Source organism: Pipistrellus hanaki, assembly GCF_964339955.1.
Source record: "Pipistrellus hanaki genome assembly, chromosome: 4".
Lineage (NCBI taxonomy): Eukaryota > Metazoa > Chordata > Mammalia > Chiroptera > Vespertilionidae > Pipistrellus > Pipistrellus hanaki.
Window position 1 is genome coordinate 98,915,651 of NC_140506.1, and position 20,008 is coordinate 98,935,658.

At 53.3% G+C, this 20,008-nt stretch overlaps 1 protein-coding gene across 3 annotated transcripts in view; it reads right to left on the reverse strand.

The window, feature by feature from the left end:
• The window catches only part of PRKCB (protein kinase C beta), a 266,693-nt gene that overhangs the window by 33,576 nt on the left and 213,109 nt on the right, over positions 1 to 20,008 (reverse strand). For all 3 annotated transcript variants that reach the window (XR_014794935.1, XM_084882730.1, XM_084882729.1), the window contains exons 9-10: positions 18,133 to 18,279; positions 6,651 to 6,824 (exon numbers count right to left, since the gene is read on the reverse strand). Coding sequence is in view for 2 of the 3 variants with exons in the window: in XM_084882730.1 (XP_084738856.1) it covers positions 6,651 to 6,824; positions 18,133 to 18,279 (321 nt within the window). In the remaining variant the exon portion in view is untranslated. The remainder of the gene's footprint in view (positions 1 to 6,650; positions 6,825 to 18,132; positions 18,280 to 20,008) is intronic.

Consider the following 20,008-nt stretch of genomic DNA (forward strand, 5'->3'; position numbering starts at 1 on the left):
GAGCATGAAGTGGCTTTGGTTCATTTTAAGTCTCCTTTCTCCTTCATCTCTCACATTTAATCAGAAAATTAGTAAAATCAGACGTGTTTGTGCCCTGCATCACGCAAAGGGTTGGATAGAATTTCCCAAATCTGGAGCGTGGAGATGAGGCTGGTCTGATTTAAAACAGGACTGGGTGGCGTGTGCTGAGTTCACATGGGGCCCAAGACGGGGCAGAGAGGGAATCATTTCTCCCCCAAGACAAGGGGCAGAGGGATGTGGCACCATGCCCATGGAGCTGCCAGGGGACACCGGCCACTCTTCATAAGATACCACGGACTGAGAAAAGCAACCGCGTGGGCAACTCTCAGAGCACACACCCGGCTCTAGGGAGAGTGTGGGAAGTGTTTCCCTATTGAATGGTCTCTGATGGTTTTCCCTGCCGGTGAGGGAATTAATCCTGCGTGTCCACTGTGCCTCATCGCTCAGATCCACCTGCTTCCCTGGAAAAGCTGTGCAGTGCTGTGCAGCTGAGTGACATGCGCAGGTCCTGGGTTCAAGTCCCAGGTACATGGCTCCCCACGCTGAGAACCTGCAGATACTTAAACTTCTCTGCCTCCCTAAGGGGCAATGGCAGCTTCCCCTTCATCCGGTGTTGCAAAGACACATCAGATGAGTCACGTCAAGTTCACGCAGACTCAGAGACCTCGCAGGCCGTGGGCCACACAGCTGTTCTTTCCTCTGCATTCCGTAGCCTCATGACTCTCTCAGAGTCGACCAACTGAGGTTCCTCTGACTTCTCCAGCTTTCAAAGCCTTGCCCGCCGCATAGAGCTGAGTTCTCAGGGGCTGGACCCCTCTCTCTTCCTTAGATCCTATGGGCCTTTGATTACTGACACCAAGGCCACCGACAGGAAGGCAGAGAGAGCCAGGCTGGGTCTCTTCCTGCTCAGCCCAGACTCACATGCCTTGGTTGCATGTTGGGGTTTTCTCTTGCACCCAAGATTCTCCAATGGCTTTGGCTGCCTAAAGCCCTGAGCCCGCAAACTCTTCCGGCGTCTCTCTCCCTCCATTCCTCACCGAGGGCCAGGGGCATGCTACGGCGGGCTGTGTCCAGCTCCATTGGTGTCCCTCGGCTCAAGATGACGTCTCCCATCTGACTTGAGAACCAACATTCCTCCCCTGTGGACTCAACCCCTTTTTAAAGGTTCCCACCAAGGCGGCAGCAGCCAATTACAGCTGATTACACCAAGAATGAAACATCTGACGTGCACACACCATCACATGTCCTGCCCTCTATGAACTGGAGCCCAGGGAGCCGGGTAGGTAGGCAAACTGCAAGGGGTTAGGAAAGCCATGTTGCCATGAGCAGGAATAAACACAGACAAGGAGGCCCGGCCAGCCTGGCTCAGTGGTTGGGCGTTCACCTATGAACCAGGAAGTCCCAGTTCGATTTCCGGTCATAGCACATGCACAGGTTGCACGCTAGATCCCCAGTATGGGGCGTGCAGGAGGCAGCTGATCAATGATTCTCTCTCATCATTGATGTTTCTATTTCTCTCTCCTTCTCCCTTCCTCTCTGAAGTCAATAAAAAAATATATATATATATATTTTTAAAGAAACACAACCAAGGAGACAGAAAGCCCTTCCTGGGGCTCAGCCACATCTTTGCCTTTTGGTTGGTTCCTTCCACTAAAACCCCTTTATTAACCTAAGAAAGTCTGGCCTGCCTGGTGTGGCTCAGTGGATAGAGTGTCGGCCTATGGACTGAAGGGCCCTGCATTCCATTCAGGTCAAGGGCACATGCCCGGGTTGCAGGCTTGATCCCCAGTTGGGGGCGTGCAGGAGGCAGCCGTTCGATGATTCTCTCTCATCATTGATTTCTCTCTCTCTCTCTCTCAAATAAATAAAAATCCTATATAATAAAGAGGTAATATGCAAATTGATCATCACTCTAACACACAAGATGGCTGCCCCCATGTAGACACAAGATGGCTAGCAAGGGAGGGCAGTTGTGGGTGATCAGGCCTGAAGGGAGGACATTTGGGGGGGACCCAGGCCTGCAGGAGAGGGAAGTTGGGAGTGATCGGGTCTGCAGGAGAGGGCAACTGGGAGGAACCAGGCCTGTAAGGGAGGGCAGTTGGGGACAACCAGGCCTGCAGAGGAGGGCAGTTGGGGAGGTACCAGGCCTACAGGGGAGGGCAGCTGGGGGTGACCAGGCCAGCAGGGGAGGGAAGTTAAGAACAATTGGGCCAGCAGGGGAGCAGTTAGGCATCAATCAGGCTGGCAGGGGAATGGTTAGGGGCAATCAGGCAGGAAAGCAGGCGAGTGGTTGGGAGCCAGCAGTCCTGGATTGTGAGAGGGATGTCTGACTGCCTGTTTAGGGCTCAGTGGAATCAGGCATAAATGGGAAATTGGACATCCCTGGAGGGGTCCCAGATTGGAGAGGGTGCAGGCTGGGCTGAGGGACACGCGTGCACATGCACACACACACCCCCCATGCACAAATTTCGTGCAAACGGGCCTCTAGTGTGTGTATAAAAGAAAGTCTGGAGGAGGTGTGCTCTGTTTCTTGCAACCCCCCCCTCCTGGCTGAGACTGCTGCCCCAGCTGCCTTCTGCAGTGCTCTGTGCCAGACCACCTCCTTGAGGCTGCTGCCAGCCCAGAGCCCACCTAAGGCACCAGGACTTTTTGGACATTCAGGTCATCAGGGGCCAACTCTACAGGTGCAATCATCTCTATCTCCCTCCCTGTCCCCTACTGCATTCTGGGTTGATGTCCCTCCCAGCATGCCTTGCAACTGAGTTCTTATCGGGCCAAGACAGCAAATTTGGGAAGTAACTTCTATCCTTCAATGACTCATAAAATCTAATTCTTTTTTTTTTTTTTTTTTAAAGAAGTGCATATGTTCAATCAAAAAGAAAACATTTAAAATAGATGTTTTGCTAAGGAGGCTTCACTGCCTGTGCCCACTGGCAGTTGGGAATTTTCGTGAATGTGGCGGCTGACAACTGCCTGGGGGAAACCTAATCCCCTCCTGTCCCCGCACAAGGTGCCCCAGCCCAGCGGGCGGCGCAGCGCCTCCGCTCACTGCCGCCTGCACTCGGCACAGCACCGCTCTTAATCCTGCTCACCGGCCCCTTATAAACTGATGAACCAAAATATAGATATAAAGACAGTAAAGCAACAAGCAGACTGTCAAATTACAGCGGGGAGGGTAGGGAGATCTGGGGGAGATAAGAGATCAACCGAAGGACTTGTATACATGCATATAAGTACAACCAATGGACACAAAACTCTGGGGAGGGAGGGCATGTATGGGAGGGGGGGACAATGGTAAAATATGTACATAGATAATAATTTAATAAAAAAATAATAAAAATTAAAAATAAAGACGATGACCCACGTGCAGAGCTACCAGGCGTCACAGCCCCCGGTTTCTGTGCCGGAGGCTCACGCTTACCCCCTGTGCTCCCTGAGAACACCTCCTGAGCCCCTCCCGAGCCCCGCCCGCCGAGGCCAGTTCACGCAGTGAGCAGTCTCCAAGCACTCACGCCCTCAGGGTGGCTTCTGCGTCTGGCTGGGCGTCAGCGCTTCCACCGTGTGGTGCACGCAACACTGCAAACCGCTTTGCGACAGACACTTTCCAAGACACAGAAGGTCACTGGTGACCTCCCTAATTCACACCAGCGTTTCGGTTGGTCTGCTCTTCCTGGTCCTTTCCATGCGCACCTCCCACTTCCTCACGTTTAGAATCATCTCTTAAATAAACGTATCTCCTACATTTTCGGTTAAAATTGCGTCGTGCCTGTTTCTCAAAGGTTTCCAATCCAATCCTCTAAGAACACATCTGACAGAACTCTGCTTTTCCACACCAGGTTTTAGGCATTAAATTTGCAACATTTTAAGAATGACAACAGGCGCTTTGTATATCAGTAGTGTCTTTGTTCTCTTTTATCTATTTTAACCACCTTAAGGTGCTGTGTGTTTTTTTTAATAGTACTAAGGATCTTTTATCTTCAAGACAAATATCTAGCAAGACAAATATCAAATTTGCAGCATTACACCAGGTTTGTTATTTTTCAAAGGAAGCTAACTCATAAAGAAATTCTGAGCACAAAACACAAACTGACAATATACTCCACAGTGGCCTTCGTTGCTCCTGTGCCCTTCCCACCGAGGCCCCACAGCACGGTCCTCTACCTAGGGAACTGGCCCAGACACTGTCAGCCAGCTCCATCACCCCCTCACTACTCACTGCCTCACCCCCTCACTGCCTCACAGCCTCACTCCCTCACTCCCTCACAGCCTCACTCCCTCACAGCCTCACTCCCTCACTCCCTCAATGCCTCACTCCCTCAATGCCTCACTCCCTCCCTTCCTCCCTCCCTCACTCCCTCACTCCCTCACCGTCTCACTCCATCACTCCCTCACCGCCTCACTCCCTCCCTCCCTCACTCCCTCCCTTCCTTCCTCCCTCACTCCCTCACCGTCTCACTCCATCACTCCCTCACCGCCTCACTCCCTCCCTCCCTCACTCCCTCCCTTCCTCCCTCCCTCACTCCCTCACCGTCTCACTCCATCACTCCCTCACCGTCTCACTCCCTCACTGCCTCACCCCCTCACCCCCTCACTGCCTCACTCCCTCACTGCCTCACCCCCTCACCCCCTCACTGCCTCCCCCCCTCACTGCCTCCCCCCCTCACTGCCTCACTCCCTCACCCCCTCACTGCCTCACCTCCTCACTCCCTCACCCCCTCACCGCCTCACTGCCTCACCTCCTCACTCCCTCACCCCCTCACCCCCTCACTGCCTCACTCCCTCACCGCCTCACCCCCTCACCTCCTCACCCCCTCACCCCCTCACTGGCTGCTAAAATCTCAACCGCAGCAGGAAGACCTTCCTGGTCCTCCTACCCTAAGCAGCATCTCCGTGTCCCAACCCAGCCGCCTCAGCCGCTTTGCTCTGTTGCCACCACGGCTTACGGCCTCTCTGTTCGGACAGGGGCTTGTCGCTCCTGGTGCTGCTGTCCCCTCACAGTGACGCAGCTGAGTCCTGAACCGTGGATGCCACCACATAACACTGCATTAGCCTCTGTCCATCGCAGTGCTGGTCGGACTCTTAGGGACACAGCTCTAGAGAGCCCGTCTTTCCAGCCGGGCTGCCTCCTCCGGGCACCAGTCTGGGGTGCAGAGAATGTGTGGCTCCAGAGGGTAAGTGTGAGGCAGGGGCTTCTGGGGGTTGGGGGGCCTCCTCGCAGGAAGTTGCTGTGCGGCTCACCTGAGCCAGGCTAACAGCGGCTCGCTCCTGTAGATGCTCCTTACACTTTACATCGCTCCCTCATCGACCTTTCCAACAGTGCCTGTCCCTGCGGGAAGTAGGGTCCTCCCAGTGGGAGGCACGTGCAGGGCACGCGGACCTGCAGCTCAGTGTTGGGGACCTGAGCCACGCAGGACGAGCACCCGCTGTGCCGCACGCTCTGGGCTCTCTCTGGGGCCCAAACCTCTCCTCACGCCCTGCATTGTCCCCCACTGAGAGGACACCTACTCCACAGCACCAGGCCCGCGCTCCCATCCCGGAAGCACACACCGCCCAGCCGTCATGGGTGATTTCAAAGTTAATGTATCGTTTCTAAAACAGTCAGTTATAAACGAAGACATTGAACTTCTGCAAATATTCATCCCAGGTGACTGGTTTCTCAACACGCAGCTGAAATGGAAAACCGCTCCGCAGGCCCAGCCTCGCCTGGAGACGAGGTCTCCACCAGTCCATTCACCACACCGAGCCCTTCCCCCGCGGACGCCGCCAAGCGACTTGGGGACCACCGGTGGGAAAGGAGAAGACAGGAGGGAGGGGCCTAGAGGCTGAGAGTCTAGTCTGGTCCGGTCGCAGTCCCCACGTGCATTCCTGAGGCCTCAACTCCCCAGGTTTGGACTAGAGAGCACGCCCTTCCCCAGCTCTGCCAAGTCCCCGTATGACGTGAACCACTGCTCTCTGACTGTTTTTCTTAGCACCAACTCCCTTACTCGGACATTTTATTTTAAAAGCAAACTTTAGTCACCTTTGGAGCATAATAATGAGCAACTCATGGAAATTGTTCAACAAAGGGACGGATCCAGCATTCATCCTGTCTTTCCCACGTGAACCGCACCCCTGGGGAAGCAGGCACAGAAGAGGGCATCCGAGCCTTTCTATTACAGGATTCAAACTAACAACTGCAGGAGCGGCTCTGCCCCCTCCTAACCCCCAACCCCTTAGGAGTGGAGGCCACGGTCTGGTTTATGCAGGGACAAGGCTAAGCCGTTCGTACAGGGCGTGCTTGCTCTCAGAGTTGGAGTCACAGTCTACAGAGGCTAGTGCACAAATGTCCCCTCTCGGGGGTCACAGCTCTGAGCTCACACCTAGGGGTCCTCCGAGGGCTGTGTCCTCAGGAACCCCTCCTCCAAGGAGGTCCGTGCCACGTGGGGAAGGTACCAGACCCCCGCAAAGGGCCCGGAGGGCTGCCCACAGGCAGGTGCCCCAGGGAAGCGCATCTCTCAGCACCCTTCTCTGGCCCCAGGGTCCCTGCCATCATGGGAAGAACCGGGCGTCTCTGGGACAGCGTTGCCCAAACGCACTGACACGCTGGAGGTGGAGCCCCCCCCCCCCCCCCCCCCCCCCCCCCCCGTTACCATGGTCTGGAAGCAGGAGTGCAGCTGGGTCAGGAAGGGTGGCTTCCCGGGCAGCGCCAGCACCCGCTTCTCCACCATGGTGCACTCCACGTCGTCGTCCTGGATCACCACGTCCTTCTTCAGGATCTTCACGGCGTACAGCTCGTCCGTGCCCTTCCGCTCGGACAGCATCACCTGGGGAGACACAGCAGGAGGTTGGGTGGGGTCCGGACCCGGGGAGCTGTCAGTCACAGCCTCCGGGCTCTGTCCACGGGCTTCCACTGACACTGAACACCCAAAGGCCTCACACTCGCAGTGGCTCCACCCACCACAGGCCGGTTCCAGAGCAGCGGCCACGGAGCGGCCCCTTCGGGATGTGGGTCAGCGCCCAGCCACGGGGCTAAGGTAGCCCCCTGAGGGCAGGCATGTTTGCCTGTTTTGTTCCCTGGTGTAACCAAGACCCTGGCATAGCCCCTGGCCCATAGTAGGTGCTCAATAAATATTTGTGGGAAGAGGAGATTCCTGATCAAACGAATGGGGCTCTCATTCCCTTATTCTTTTAATATTCATCACGAGCCTGTAAGCTCGGGAACGGCAATGAGCCGGCAGGAACATGCTCTGACTTTGTGCTCCGGAGCGGGGGAAAGACCTCAGACATGATCACAGGACGGTGAATGGGGTATGTCAGTGCCTCTCCTGTCGTCCTGGGGCCTCCATCCATGCAGCCTGGTCCGTCAGGGCAGGTAATCACTGGGGTGGCTCACGACACATCAATATTGACACTGGTCGGGGCTGTGCCAGAGGGAGCCATGACCAGCAGGTACCATTCCCTAGGAGCCTCTAAGGAAGAACCTTCTGATTGGGCAGTGGACCCACTTGGCTATAGCTGATTGGTAGATGGCCAGCCTAAGTTGAGCCAATCAGATTCTCTCCCTAAGAATTTGCAATTAGGAAACTCCAAGCAGTCAGTCCTGGCCCTGGGAGAACACAGAGCTGCCCACAGTGGTTCCTTTCACCACCAGCGGGCAAGAAGGACAGAACAGACGTGTGAGGAGGAAGAGGTCGGAGAATGAGCGGATGCCTCACTTCCCAGCTCCGGATTCCAGCCTCTCAGGAGGCTCGGTTGTTTCCCACTAGAAACCTCCCTATCCCTCCAATAAATCATCCTCATTTAAATTAAATCAGTCTGGCTGCATTTATGTTTCTTAGAGAGCCTACAAGACAAGTTATTGCTGGAATAGCTCAAAATCTTAATGAAAATAAAAAATTCAGGAAGCCCCTTAACACAAGGCAAATTCCTTTCTTTTTTAAAAAATACATTTTTATCGATTTCAGCAAGGAAGAGAGAATAAGTGATACAAACATCAATGATGAGAAAGTACCATTGATCACCTCCTCCAGCACACCTCACACTGAGGATTGAGTCCACAACCTGGGCAGGTGCCCCTGCCCGACTGGGAATCGAACTGTGACCTCTTGGTTCATAGGTTGATGTCTACCACTGAGCCACACCAGTTGGCGCAAGTTCCTTTCTTTATAAAGAGACAGTGCCTCAGGCCTGCAAACTACCAGCACAGGGACTGGGAAAGGATCCTAATTGATAAACTCAGATGGTGCATCTGAGAGGCAGGCAGGCAGGCAGGCATTCGGGATCACCAGGCCACTAACTTGGCTGAAGAGGATCAGTGAGGTGCCATGAGCTGAGGTGGGCCTGGGAGAGAGAAGCTGAAGCCAGGTGTGCCGGCTGTGGGCCTTCAGGGACCCCTCGCCCATGCTTCTCTAGGGAGCGGCTTGTGGACAAGACTGGGTGGGTGCAGGGCTGGGGGCTGACCCACTGCCAGGCCTGTCCCCCCCTCTCCTTCAGGGTTTCACCTCTCTGAGGGACCCAACTCTGGAGCCGGCTCCTGCTGGGTGCCACCCAGTCACTCGGAAGACTTGCTGGGTACTTGGGAGAGCTTAGTACTGCGCTTGGCAGGTGCCATGCCTGTGCCCCCGCCCCCGCCCCCATCCCTGCCGCATTGGCCGTGCTGCTCACGCCCTTGACTCTGTTCCTGCAGCTGCACCTCGGGTCCCAGGAGGTCTGAGGCAGAGCCTGCGCACTCCACACCTTCCATCAGAGCTCTGAGTACAGGGCCTTCCTGCCAGCCAGGCCCCTGGAGGCCGCGGGGAGCTGGCAAGAGCCCCAGCATAGCACTGAGCCAGGGGAGCGAGCATGGGGCAACACCGCCCGCCTGCTCTGCGGGGCCGGCCATCCTCCGAGGGGGTCTTGAGAGGATCTGGGAGCAGCGGGTTACAAAGTGAAGGTTAGCTTGGGCACCCTCCCTTGGCAGGTATCCTAACAAGCTAGTCCAAGTAAGACTGAGATGGAGACGTCACAGAGTCTGATCAGCTGGAAGCTGGTATCTCATTAGAACCTAAAAATCACGGTAGGAACAAGTTCTGCTTGTTCAAACCCTAACTCTGTCATGCACTCACTGTGTGACCTTGGAGAGGTTGCTCAGCCCCTCTGAGCCTCAGTGCCCTTTTCCTTACAGGTGCATAACAATAGTTCCTCCCTCATGTGAACAAGTGACATATGCAGGCACAGCTCGGTGCCCAGCACACAGCAGCCCACTGGTACAGCGGGAGCATAATTATGAGACTAAGAGGGACGTTCCTACTCCTGTGAGATGACGACAGACAGTGGACCAGAGCACAGACCAACACTCCTGGCATCTGTCTCAGGAGGTCCTCAGGCAGAGCCCGGAGCCAGAGGAAGGCCGTCCAGTCTGCCCAGAGGCGCTGGGCAGGGGCCTCCCAGAGGTGCCAGAGGGCTCCCGCGGGGCTGCATGCCCGGCACAGACAGGACTTCCTGTGGGATCAGCAATCCGTTGGTCAACTTCTAAAATCCCAAATGGGGAGGGGCTGGGTGGCTTCCAGGCCCCACAGGCCGTCTTTTCTGGCATGGAGATTTGCCAGAGCCCTTCTTCAGACCAGGCAGGGGCAGCGGCTGGCCTCCGCCACCCTCCCGAGAAACAGGCCTGGCACGCGGGCAGGAGATCTTGCAGCAGCTGGACGTGGGGCGAGATGCAGGCACCAGCCCGTTAGCTCACAGGGCACACGGAGAGCGTGACACAGACAGAGCTCGGTGCACCTCCCAGCTCTCCCAGCTAACGCTCCCCTCCCTGCAGGGTCCTCACGTGGTCTGGGCCGTCTTTTCCAGCGTTGTGACGTCATTTTTATCTAGGTCCTCTTGGAGACCCTAACTTCAAGTCTCCAGAGCGCACTCTGCCATTCAACCCCGGGTCAGATTTCCTAAGCACGTCCATCCACTCACAGGTCACACTGACCCAACAGGAAGTTGTGCGGTTTTGGGGATCCAATGCCCTGCCTCTAGCAGCAAACAAATGAGCAGCCTGGAAATGACCTCCGGCCTCTGACGGAGCTGGAGCGGGCCTGCGCAGACTGGCTGATGGAAGAGGCGCTTCGGGAAGACTGAGAAGCGGGGGAGCGGGAGATGCTAATTGGGAGTTAATAGCGGGGATCTGGGCAGGCTGACTGCTGCATGGACGCGACTTCATGCTGACTAGACACAACCAGGAGCAGCTGCAGGGTGCCAGGCACGGCGTGGCCTTTTGCAAGTGAGTGTGGGAGGTTTTCTAAACGTAAAACAGACTCCACACGGTTACACACTGCCGACTCCAACGACCTGACATCTGGGGAAGGCAACACCATGGAGACGGAAAACGCCCAGCGGCTGCCAGGGGTCAGGGCGGAGGAGTGACAGGCAGAGCAGAGGACGGGGCACTGGAGACACTCGCTGACACCACAGGGGACCCTGTTGTTATATCCGTCCCCACGATGGGCACCACAGAGGTGAGCTGAGGGGCGTGCGGACTCTGGGCGGTGACGAGGTCAGCGTAGGGCCGTCACTGCCATGAGCGCACCGCTCTTGGGGCGGGGGGAGAGCTGACGGTGGGCATGGGTCTGTGCAACAGATAAACCGTTTTGAGGCCGGAAGTCAGGCTGACGGGTGACACGCTTTAAGTCCTTTATGTGATGCCATGTCAGCTTGGGTTTCATCAGGTTGGAGTTGAGCTGCTGGCAGAGCAGGCCCCGAGGAGTGAAGCGTGGAGGTGCTTTGGCCTCCATCCCGCTCTCAGGACTTGCTTTTGTGAAGCAAATGTCTCTGCACCCCCACCCCCATCTCCCAGTCCCCCCAGAAATGACTCGCAGCAATGGCGGAGGGAGGAGCGGGCAGGAGAGCCAAGCCTGGAAGGAGCTTTTGTGCTTTATGGAGCAGTTCGGTTGGTCTAAGAGAAGCGTTTCACTGTTGATTGGGAAACGCAGAAGAACGACCATCTCAAAACTCTGGCTGTGTCACTTCCGGCCGCTGGTGCAGGGAACTGGTTGGACAGAACCGAGAGGCACCAATTCCGGGTATTGCCGTGTCCTTGTGAGCTCAAATCAATGCTGCCGACCTGAGTGTGTAGTCCATCTCCTTTGGTTCATCTGCTCTGTTACACACAACTAGGCAGTTAAAATAAACAGATTTAACGTCACTGTGTTTATATGGTCCCGGGTTACAGACCATTAACTGACGCCTTCAGGAAAGAAGATGCAGTGAGACACGCAGGCTGCCCCTCATCCATTTCAACAAAGAGCTGCGCCCAGGAAGCCCGGTCCCGCAATCTGCCCCGCCCTGTGTGCCAAGGCTCCCTGCGGGTGTGGTGCGGGCGCAGGTGCGGATGCGGGCGGTGTGGGTGCGGGCAGGGCTGAGCGGTGAGCAGTGCGGCCTTGGCCTGCAGGCAGGAGCCAGCTGCGGGTGTGAGCCACGCCCCCTGCTGGGCTGCAGGCTCCAGTTCCACCCTCTGCTCTCCGGGCTCCTCAAGAAAGTGGAGACAACAGCGCCCCCGCCCCAAGGTCACTGTGCAGATCCCATGAACGGTGCACATGACACACTGAAGACACGTCCTCAGGGCTCAAAGCCCATCACCCGCCTGCGGTGGTTCCAGGGAGGCCGGTCCATAACGGGAAGGGGACGGCGTAAGGGGAGTTGCAATAAGCGAGGCTCATTTATTCACATTCACCACCCACGTCTGCACGTCCAGCACATGTGCCCGCGCTGGCCGGCTACTCCCTCCAGGTTCCCGCTGTTGGGGTTGTTTAGGTGATGGCCGTGCTGGCGGGAATCAGGGACTCATCGCAGAGAGCTCTGAGCCTCTGAACCAGCTCGGGGGCTGCAGGCGAGATGGCTGCACGGCGGGCGCAGACCTGACAGCTCAGTGACGGGACCAGGGGCCGGGGATTACCACCTGGGACAGTTTCCATGTTGACAGGCGCCAGCTGGCCCTTCAATGAAGGCCCAGGTTTTGTTTTCCCCAGAGCCAGGCCACGTTTTAAAGAACATGCGGACTTAACCCCCAGGTTTGCCACCCGAGTTCCAGTCCCCGGGCCAGCCTCCCTCAGGGCTGGGTGGAAAGTGCCCCCCCCCACACACACACACACCTTGGCCAGTTGAACCACGTGTCCCCTGAGCCACCGCTGCTCTTTCCTGGGACTTAGCTCTAGGTGTTCTCAGCCCGGGACAGACGCTGAGAGCCGAGAGCAGCAGACGTGGGGGAGTGGTGCAAGGCAGGGCCAGAAGCAGGGTGACAGGCTGGGGCAGGACAGACCGTGGCTGTGGGGCTTCCAGAAGCCCTCGCCTCCCCATGCACGCCTGCCCTGCCCTTGGTGCTGGGAGACACACAGAAGCATGCCGTGTCCTCCCAGTGAGCGGCCCGCCCTCACTGTGAGCCCCAGGGTCCAGGCATCTCCCTTTGGTTATTCTATTGTCTCTGTTGGGAAAAGGGACCCTTAGACGTTCTTGCCTGTCATTTACGGTGTACTCAGGAGCGGAGGCAGGGCCGAAGAGCCGAGCCAGCCCGGCACGAGAAGGGCCCCGAAGAACTGGCAGAGGGAGAGGGCCTCGCAGGATTTGGGGAGATGAGTTGGCAAAAATACACAGCAATCAGAATTGCATATGAAAGACTGGGGCTGGGAGGAGCGTGCTGTAATTGGGATGGGACCAAAGCGAAGGCCGGAAGCAAGCAAGATCAGACAGCAAATGTGAACTCGTTCTGGGGGCGGGGGTGGGGGGTGTGGGGTGGGGGGGTCAAGGCCGCAGTGGCAAAGGCTGTGAGCTTCTGTGAGCCTGTGATGCAGGAGCTTGGGGGGGGGGGCAGGGGGCGTGGCAGCAGGCAGGGCACAGCAGGTGATGAAGGGACAGGCTTGTCTGCAGGGTTATAACCACGCCTGATATGAATAGAAATGTAGCAAAAACACTTCATGTCCTTACAAATACAATAGTAACTGAAGGTCCAAATTTTCATTGTGAGTGTAAGATCTTAAGACAGTTTTCCATAAAATGTGGTACCTGTACCATGAGCAAAATTACTTTAAAAAAAAATAAATTCCCTTAAAGCACACTAAAATCCTATATTAAAAGCCTAATATGCTAAGTGTCCGATCGTCTGGTCATCCATTTAACCAATCAAAGTGTAATATGCTAATGATATACTAAGGCCGCTCAACCATTTGCTATGAGGGGCACTAGGGAGCAGACAGTCAACTGGTCAACCAGTTGCTATGATGTGCACTGACCACCAGGGGATAGATGCTCCAATTGATAGGTTAGCTTGCTGCTGGGGTCTGGCTGATCAGGACTGAGCCCCTCCCCTGCCAACCTCCAGCGTCTCTCCCCACCCCCAGTTATGCACCAGTGTGGTCCCTCAGCCTGACCTGCACCCTCTTGCAATCTGGGCAAAGGGACAGACCCCTCCCCAAGTGCACAAATTTCATGCACCAGACCTTCAGTAAACATATAACAGACATATCAAGCCTGTGGTTTCGCCAATATTACTGCTTTGGGCAATTCTAAGAGCAAGAGAAGGAAGTCTTCCCTAGCCGGGTTGCTCAATTGGTCGGGGTCTTGTCCCATACACCAAAGGGTTGAGGGTTCAATTTCCAATCAGGGCACATACCTAGGTTTTATCTTCAATCTCTGATCAGGGCATGTACAGGAGGCAACCGATCAATGTTTCTCTCTCACATCAATGCTCCTTTCTCTCTCTCTCTCTCTCTCTCTCTCTCTCTCTCTCTCTCTCTCTCCTCCCTCCCTATCTCTCCCCTCCCCCTCCCCACCCATCTTTCCCCTCCCCTAAAATCAATAAAAACATATTCTTGGGTGAGTATTTTTTAAAAAGGAAAATAAAAGGAAGACAAGTACATCAACTTAAAGAAAATATTTAAGGTGATATAAAGGAGGCATGTATATGGCAAAAAGTAAACAGGTGCATGAATAACAAATATTTAGGAAACTTGGCCAAGGCTCTACTCAACCTGTTTTGCCTGTGAATTTTGAGCTAAAGGAGTTGGATCAGCACCTTGGAGAGCACATGCGCAGAGTCTGGGAGGGCCGCAGCCTGCCCCTTGGCCTTCTTAGTGACCCTCGGGCCCTCAAGCACTGGAGAAGGCTGGGCTTTGTTTTCACCGCTCAGCTGCTGATTTTAGTGCTTCTTAGATGCATACAGAGCAACAGGCCTGGATGGGACTTTTTGAGATGATAAATGTAACACATGAGCCCCAGCTTCTAAAGGGGCTCCACTTTTTCCTTTCATACACTAACCTCCTATTTGATCCACCCCCAGCTTATGCTGTGCTTCAGGAAGGCAGCATGAACACCTGGAATGTTCCATGATTTGAACACAGGGAATATCACTGGGAGGGGGAGCCTGAAGTCTTCTGCATGTGGGTGTGATAGATTGGGAGTTTTAAAGGGGAAAGCAGAGGGTCTTTGCTGTCCCCAAGAAAAACTCCAACAGCAGCTGAAAAGCAGAGCGTGTAGCTGAGAGATTAGCTTCCCTTGCATGAGGGAAGGTCATGCAACTAAGTTCTCTCTACCAGTGGGTCAGCAGAAGCGACAGGTACCTTTTCCAAAGTAAGACTTTTCAGAAGCAAATTGAACCTCCTCCATACTCTCTTTCCCCTCTGCCTCTGAATGAAGACGAGGCCATAGGCATGAGATGGAAGGAGCCTGGGTCCCTTAACCACCACATGGAGAATGTGGGCAAGGCCAGAAACACCCACCTGGTTCTATACATGAGTGAAAAGGAAGCTTCCATGGTGTCTGACATGGTGTCTGAGCCAGTACACATGGGGCGGGGCGGGGACAGGGATGGGGAGAGGGGGTAGCTACAAAGGAGCCTAGTGCCCTGGCCACACCCAGATCAACCAAGCCTGGCTGGGCTCTGACCAGGAAGAGACCTTCACGCGCTCCGTCCCCGGTCTGTGTCCTGCCAGTCCTCCAGAAATCGCTCGAGTCCCTTCGGCCTAGAAGCCTTCCCTGCCTTCAGCAAGGCCACCCCTACTCTGTAGGCGCTCTCAGCGTATCTGACTCAGTGGCACATCACATCTGTGTGAGTTTTTAGGTCAATACTTACATCCCCACAGGGTTTTTTAAGTACGTTTTACAAAACTCATCGCTATACTTATTTGTGTCCTTCATTGTATGTAAATTTCCTCTTAAAATAGTTAAAAACAAATACTGAATTCTGGCTCAATGATATGCATGCTGAAGAGTTTAGGGAACACTGTACCAACATCTGCAACTTGCTTTGAAATGCATTAAAATGTGGGGGGTAGCAGCTGCCCTGGGGTGCTCTCCCCTTTAAAGGGTGTGAATTATCTGCCTAACCAGACTGCGAAATGTGAAACTCGGGCATATAAATATAAAGCCACATCCATGTAAAACCTCGGTTGGCAAAACAACTTGTTTTGAGGGATCACAGAGGTTTTTGTTACCCAGTTGTTTTCATGGCATACTGTCGTAGTCATTTATTTGATGCCATATCCCCAGTCTGAAACTGAACTTTCAATTATTATAACAGTTTCCAAGCAGACATATCATCTATACTTGCTCATTCCCTCACTGCTCCCCAATGGCCCGCTCACCCATCTCTCCACCCCCTCCCCCAGCCCCAACCCTTTCCACCAGGCCCTCTGGAGCTTCCATTCCTCAATGAAAACCTCTCCAACCTACACTGTTAACTTTGGAGGTACAAGGCTAAGAATAAAAATGTACATTTATACTTTTTAAATTAACATAGAGACACTGCAAAGATGCAAACTAAATGAACAAAAGTGTTAACCTACGGAGGGCAGTAGCAGGGTGGAGCCACGGAAAGATGCAAACTTGGGTGGGAGCAAGACTTCAAAATAGTTACCCTTTAAATATAATTTTAATGAGGAACCAGGGATGTATTGCTTGCTAAAAATATAATTTTTAAAAAAACTTTCCAAAAGCCTCATCCAATTAGAACTCTTCATTTAGGCCACATTCTTCCATGTCATCATGGAAACCGCCCTGACTTTGGATCCAAATGCCTCTTTCTTAGCATTTTAAATCTCTTGACCACCTCCATTTGTTTTCAGCCCCAGACCTCCACACTCCTTCTTTCTCGCCATGTTACCACCTTCCTCCTGTTCCGACTTCCTCCCAGCACGGTCTAGACACTGTCTGCATCCATTTATCTGTTCTGCTTTTACTGACAACCTGCTGGAAGTGGGCTCCCGTGGATCTGCACTGGGCATCCCTCATCCCAGAATCCTTACCTCCCTCATTACTGTAAACTCCTCCCACCACCCAGGTCTCCACATCTAGGCTGCTCAGAGCTGCTGGCAAAGAGCATGCAGTGGGTGGACCACGGTCATTACCAACTTCTTCCTGGGTACGTGGGACTGCTCAGCAACCCTATTGCATGCTCCTGCTCTCAGCACCCATCCCATGAGAGGCTGTTCCCACGTGGGCCAGACCGCCACCCGGGCCCGATCCCCACCTGGGCCCCAGAGAGAAAGCCTAGCATTCAGTCTCGGCCCTGACTCAATGCCATCTGCAGGCGCTGGGAGTACAGTGGTGAACACGACCGAGAAGGTGTCTGCTCTTGTGCAGGTCAGATCTTAGGAAGAGGAGAAAGACAAACAATACAAGCAAGACCAGTAGCATCGGGTGATGGGTGCTAGGAGAGTTAAATAAAGTGAAGAATGAATGAGTGGCTCTCTGGGAGGTGGTCAGGGAAGGCTTCCCGAAAGAGATGACCTCTAAGTCGAGTTGGGAATGACAAGAAGGAGCCAGCCATCATCACAAACCCGCTAAGGCAGAAGGAGCTTTGTCTGTTTCACAATCCCAAGAACCACCAAGCAGAGTGGGTGGCGGGAGGAAGAAAAGGAAGTCGTTGAGTGGGGTTTATATCAAGAGCCATTATTAAGAATGATGTAAGCCAACCCAGCCGGCATGGCTCAGTGGTTGAGTGTTGACCTATCGACCAGGAGGTCACAGTTCAAATCCCAGTCAGGGTACATGCCTGGGTTTCGAGTTCGATCTCCAATGCAGGGCATGCAGGAGGCAGCCAGTCAATGATTCTCTCTCATCAAAGATGTTTCTATCTCTTTCTCCCTCTTCCTTCCTCTCTGAAATCAATAAAAATATACGTTAGAAAAAAGAATGATGTAATCCACGACATAGGGTAGAATTTATTCTAATTGTGAAGAGATGTCATTGGAGTGTTGCAAGCAGGGGAGTGCCTTGACCTAATGTAGTGTTTTAAGAAATGACTCTGGCTGCTACGTGGGAGGGGTGGAAGCGGGAAAGAGTGAGGAACCTCTTCAGCAGTCCAGGGGCGCACACGGTTAGAGCAGGTTGCATCAGGGAGTGTGGAGAGAAGTGTCAGTGCCCGGCGTGCTCTGGGGAAGCAGGTGCCAGGACTCACCAGCTGATTCACAGCTGGCGTACAACCAGCGTGAGGGCAACTCAAGGATAACTCATATCTTTACTTAGGCTACTGAGATGGGGAAGAAACTTGTATTCTTTGCACACCCACATTCATGGTATGAGATTTATACTAGACATATTTGTGGCACAAAAGGGTTTAAAAGGCTCAACACAACACTAAACAAGTCGGGAATACTTATGATACCATCTCAAGTTCAGTAAAACAGCTCTCCAGGCATCTATAAAAGCATCCAGAACCACTCTACAAGGCCTTCAACTGTGCTGCTATATGAAAGGAATTGTCTCCATTCTTGGCTGCAAGGGTGATCTTTTCCAAAAGGCAAATCTGATTGTGTCACTTTTCTGCTTAAAATCTCTCTGAGGCTCTCCACTGCACTGTGAGTAAAGTCCAAAGTCCCCACCCTGGCTCATAAGGCTGTGCACGACCAGGCCCTGCCCATCTATTCATCTCACATCCTTCTACCTCCCTCATTCATGACATTTTGGCCCCAACTCCTTCTGATGATACCTAAAATGTGCCAAGCCCTCCCTACCCCAGGACCTTTGCACATGCTGTTCTCGCCTAGCTCTTTGAATGTTTAGCTCGTTCATTCTCATCCTCAGGTCTCAGTTTGTATGTCACCTTCTCAGACTCATGTGTTTGCCTTTTTAGTAATTTTTCTCTGGAGCAGGTATGACCATCAAACCACACTGTACCTTGCCAAAGCTGCCTTTCCCAAGCACCATCAGGAAGTTAAAATCACTCAGCTTCATCCGGTCCCTGTTCCCATTGTTGTCAAATTTGGCTATGGTGTTGGTAGTTTTTTCTTCTGGAGTCTTGGGTGTCTGGCCGATCTTGGCCCTCTGGAGGGGGAAACACAAGACACATCGTTAAGGTTTGATGATGCCTTTGTAGGAAGACACATATAGACATTCCTGCCACTCACACAACCCTGTCCCATGAAAACCATGGCCAACATCCCACTCTGCAAGGCCAGAACCTGGAGGCCATCCTTGGCACCTCCATTTCTCTTGGAGCCCTCACATCTCACCAGGAGCAGTCACCTTTTCCTCCTCGCGGCCTCTAGAATTCATCTTCTTTCCATCTCCACCAACATCACCTGCCATCAGTTCTCACCTGGACAGTCACCTTGGTTCCCTCCACACTGGGCTTCACATGCAGGCAGAGCAAGTTTCCACTCCCTCACACCCAACTGAGTCACCACCTGCTTAAAATGCTTCAGTGGTGACTCCTTTTTAGGATAAAGACCTTGGAGCGTGTACTGGCCAATTTGGCCCAGCATGATTGGGCCCTACCTGCCTCTCCCACCACATCACTCCTTGAGTGCTTCTTCCCTGCAACCCAGCTTCATCCTTTCACCTCCCACCTCAGGGCCTTTGCACGTGCTCTTGCTTCTCTATGGATGGCTATTCTTTCTCCTTCCTTCTTTTGTCAACTTAGTTACCCCAGTTTTACTTCCTCAGGCAAGTTCTCCTTGATTCCCTGTGTCTGAACTAGGTATTCCTATTTGCTCCCTTCATTCATTTCACCTCCCATTTTTACTGGATGATAACTGGCTGTTTACTTTTCCCCCAGGCACACTGAAAACAGTGGGGGCACAGACTATGTCTCATTCTCCATAGTTTCCCTGACAACAAATATAGTTTCTGGTTAAATGGATAAATGAATGGGTGAGGCCCATGTTTGTCCTCAGTGCAATGGGGGAGGGACCTGCTTCTGTGAGGAGTAAAATAATGACTCATATGGCAGCAAATGCTCTGGAACAAGGAGAGGTAAGACCTGCAGCTGCCAGGGCCTTGTTCCTGGATTGCTTCTAGGAGTGAGAAAATTGTGGCATTAAAAGCTCAGCTTAGAATCCCAACTCTGGCAGTGGACAAGCTATGTAATCCTGGCTCACAACACTCCTCCACCAAACACCCCAGACTTTCCTGTCTCTGTCAGAGAAACAGGAAAAGGCCACAGAAAACCTGGCCCCTCTTCACCCTCTTATTTCAGCCCCTTCTCCTTGCTATGACCACATGGCATCGTTGCTGTTCTCTGAAAGCCCCAAACACATTTTTTTCTGAGGGCCTTTGCACTTTCTGTCTCCTGCACCTGGAGATCTTTCTCCAGAGCTACCTCACCTCTGAGAGAGCTCTTCCCCCAGTGCCTGACATGAAATAGTTCTCAGCGACCTCCCTCCCCCTTATTTGCTTTTTCTTCATTTCTCTTATCACCACCTTACAAACTAGATATGTACTTGTTTCTTAACTTACTGTCTTTCTCCTCACACTAGAACACAAGATCCATGAGGACTGCCCACCACCACAGAGAGGCACTTACTTGCATTTGCTTTCTAAATCTCAGTCCCCTTCCCAAGAAAATGAGTTAATGACATGAGATAATGTATCACAACATTTTCAGCACCATTCCTGTCACTTTATAGATGCTCAATGGATGGTAGACATTATTATTATTATTATTATTTTAATATATTTTATTGATTTTTCACAGAGAGGAAGAGAGAGGGATAGAGAGCTAGAAACATCGATGAGAGAGAATCATCAATCAGCCGCCTCCTGCACACCCCCC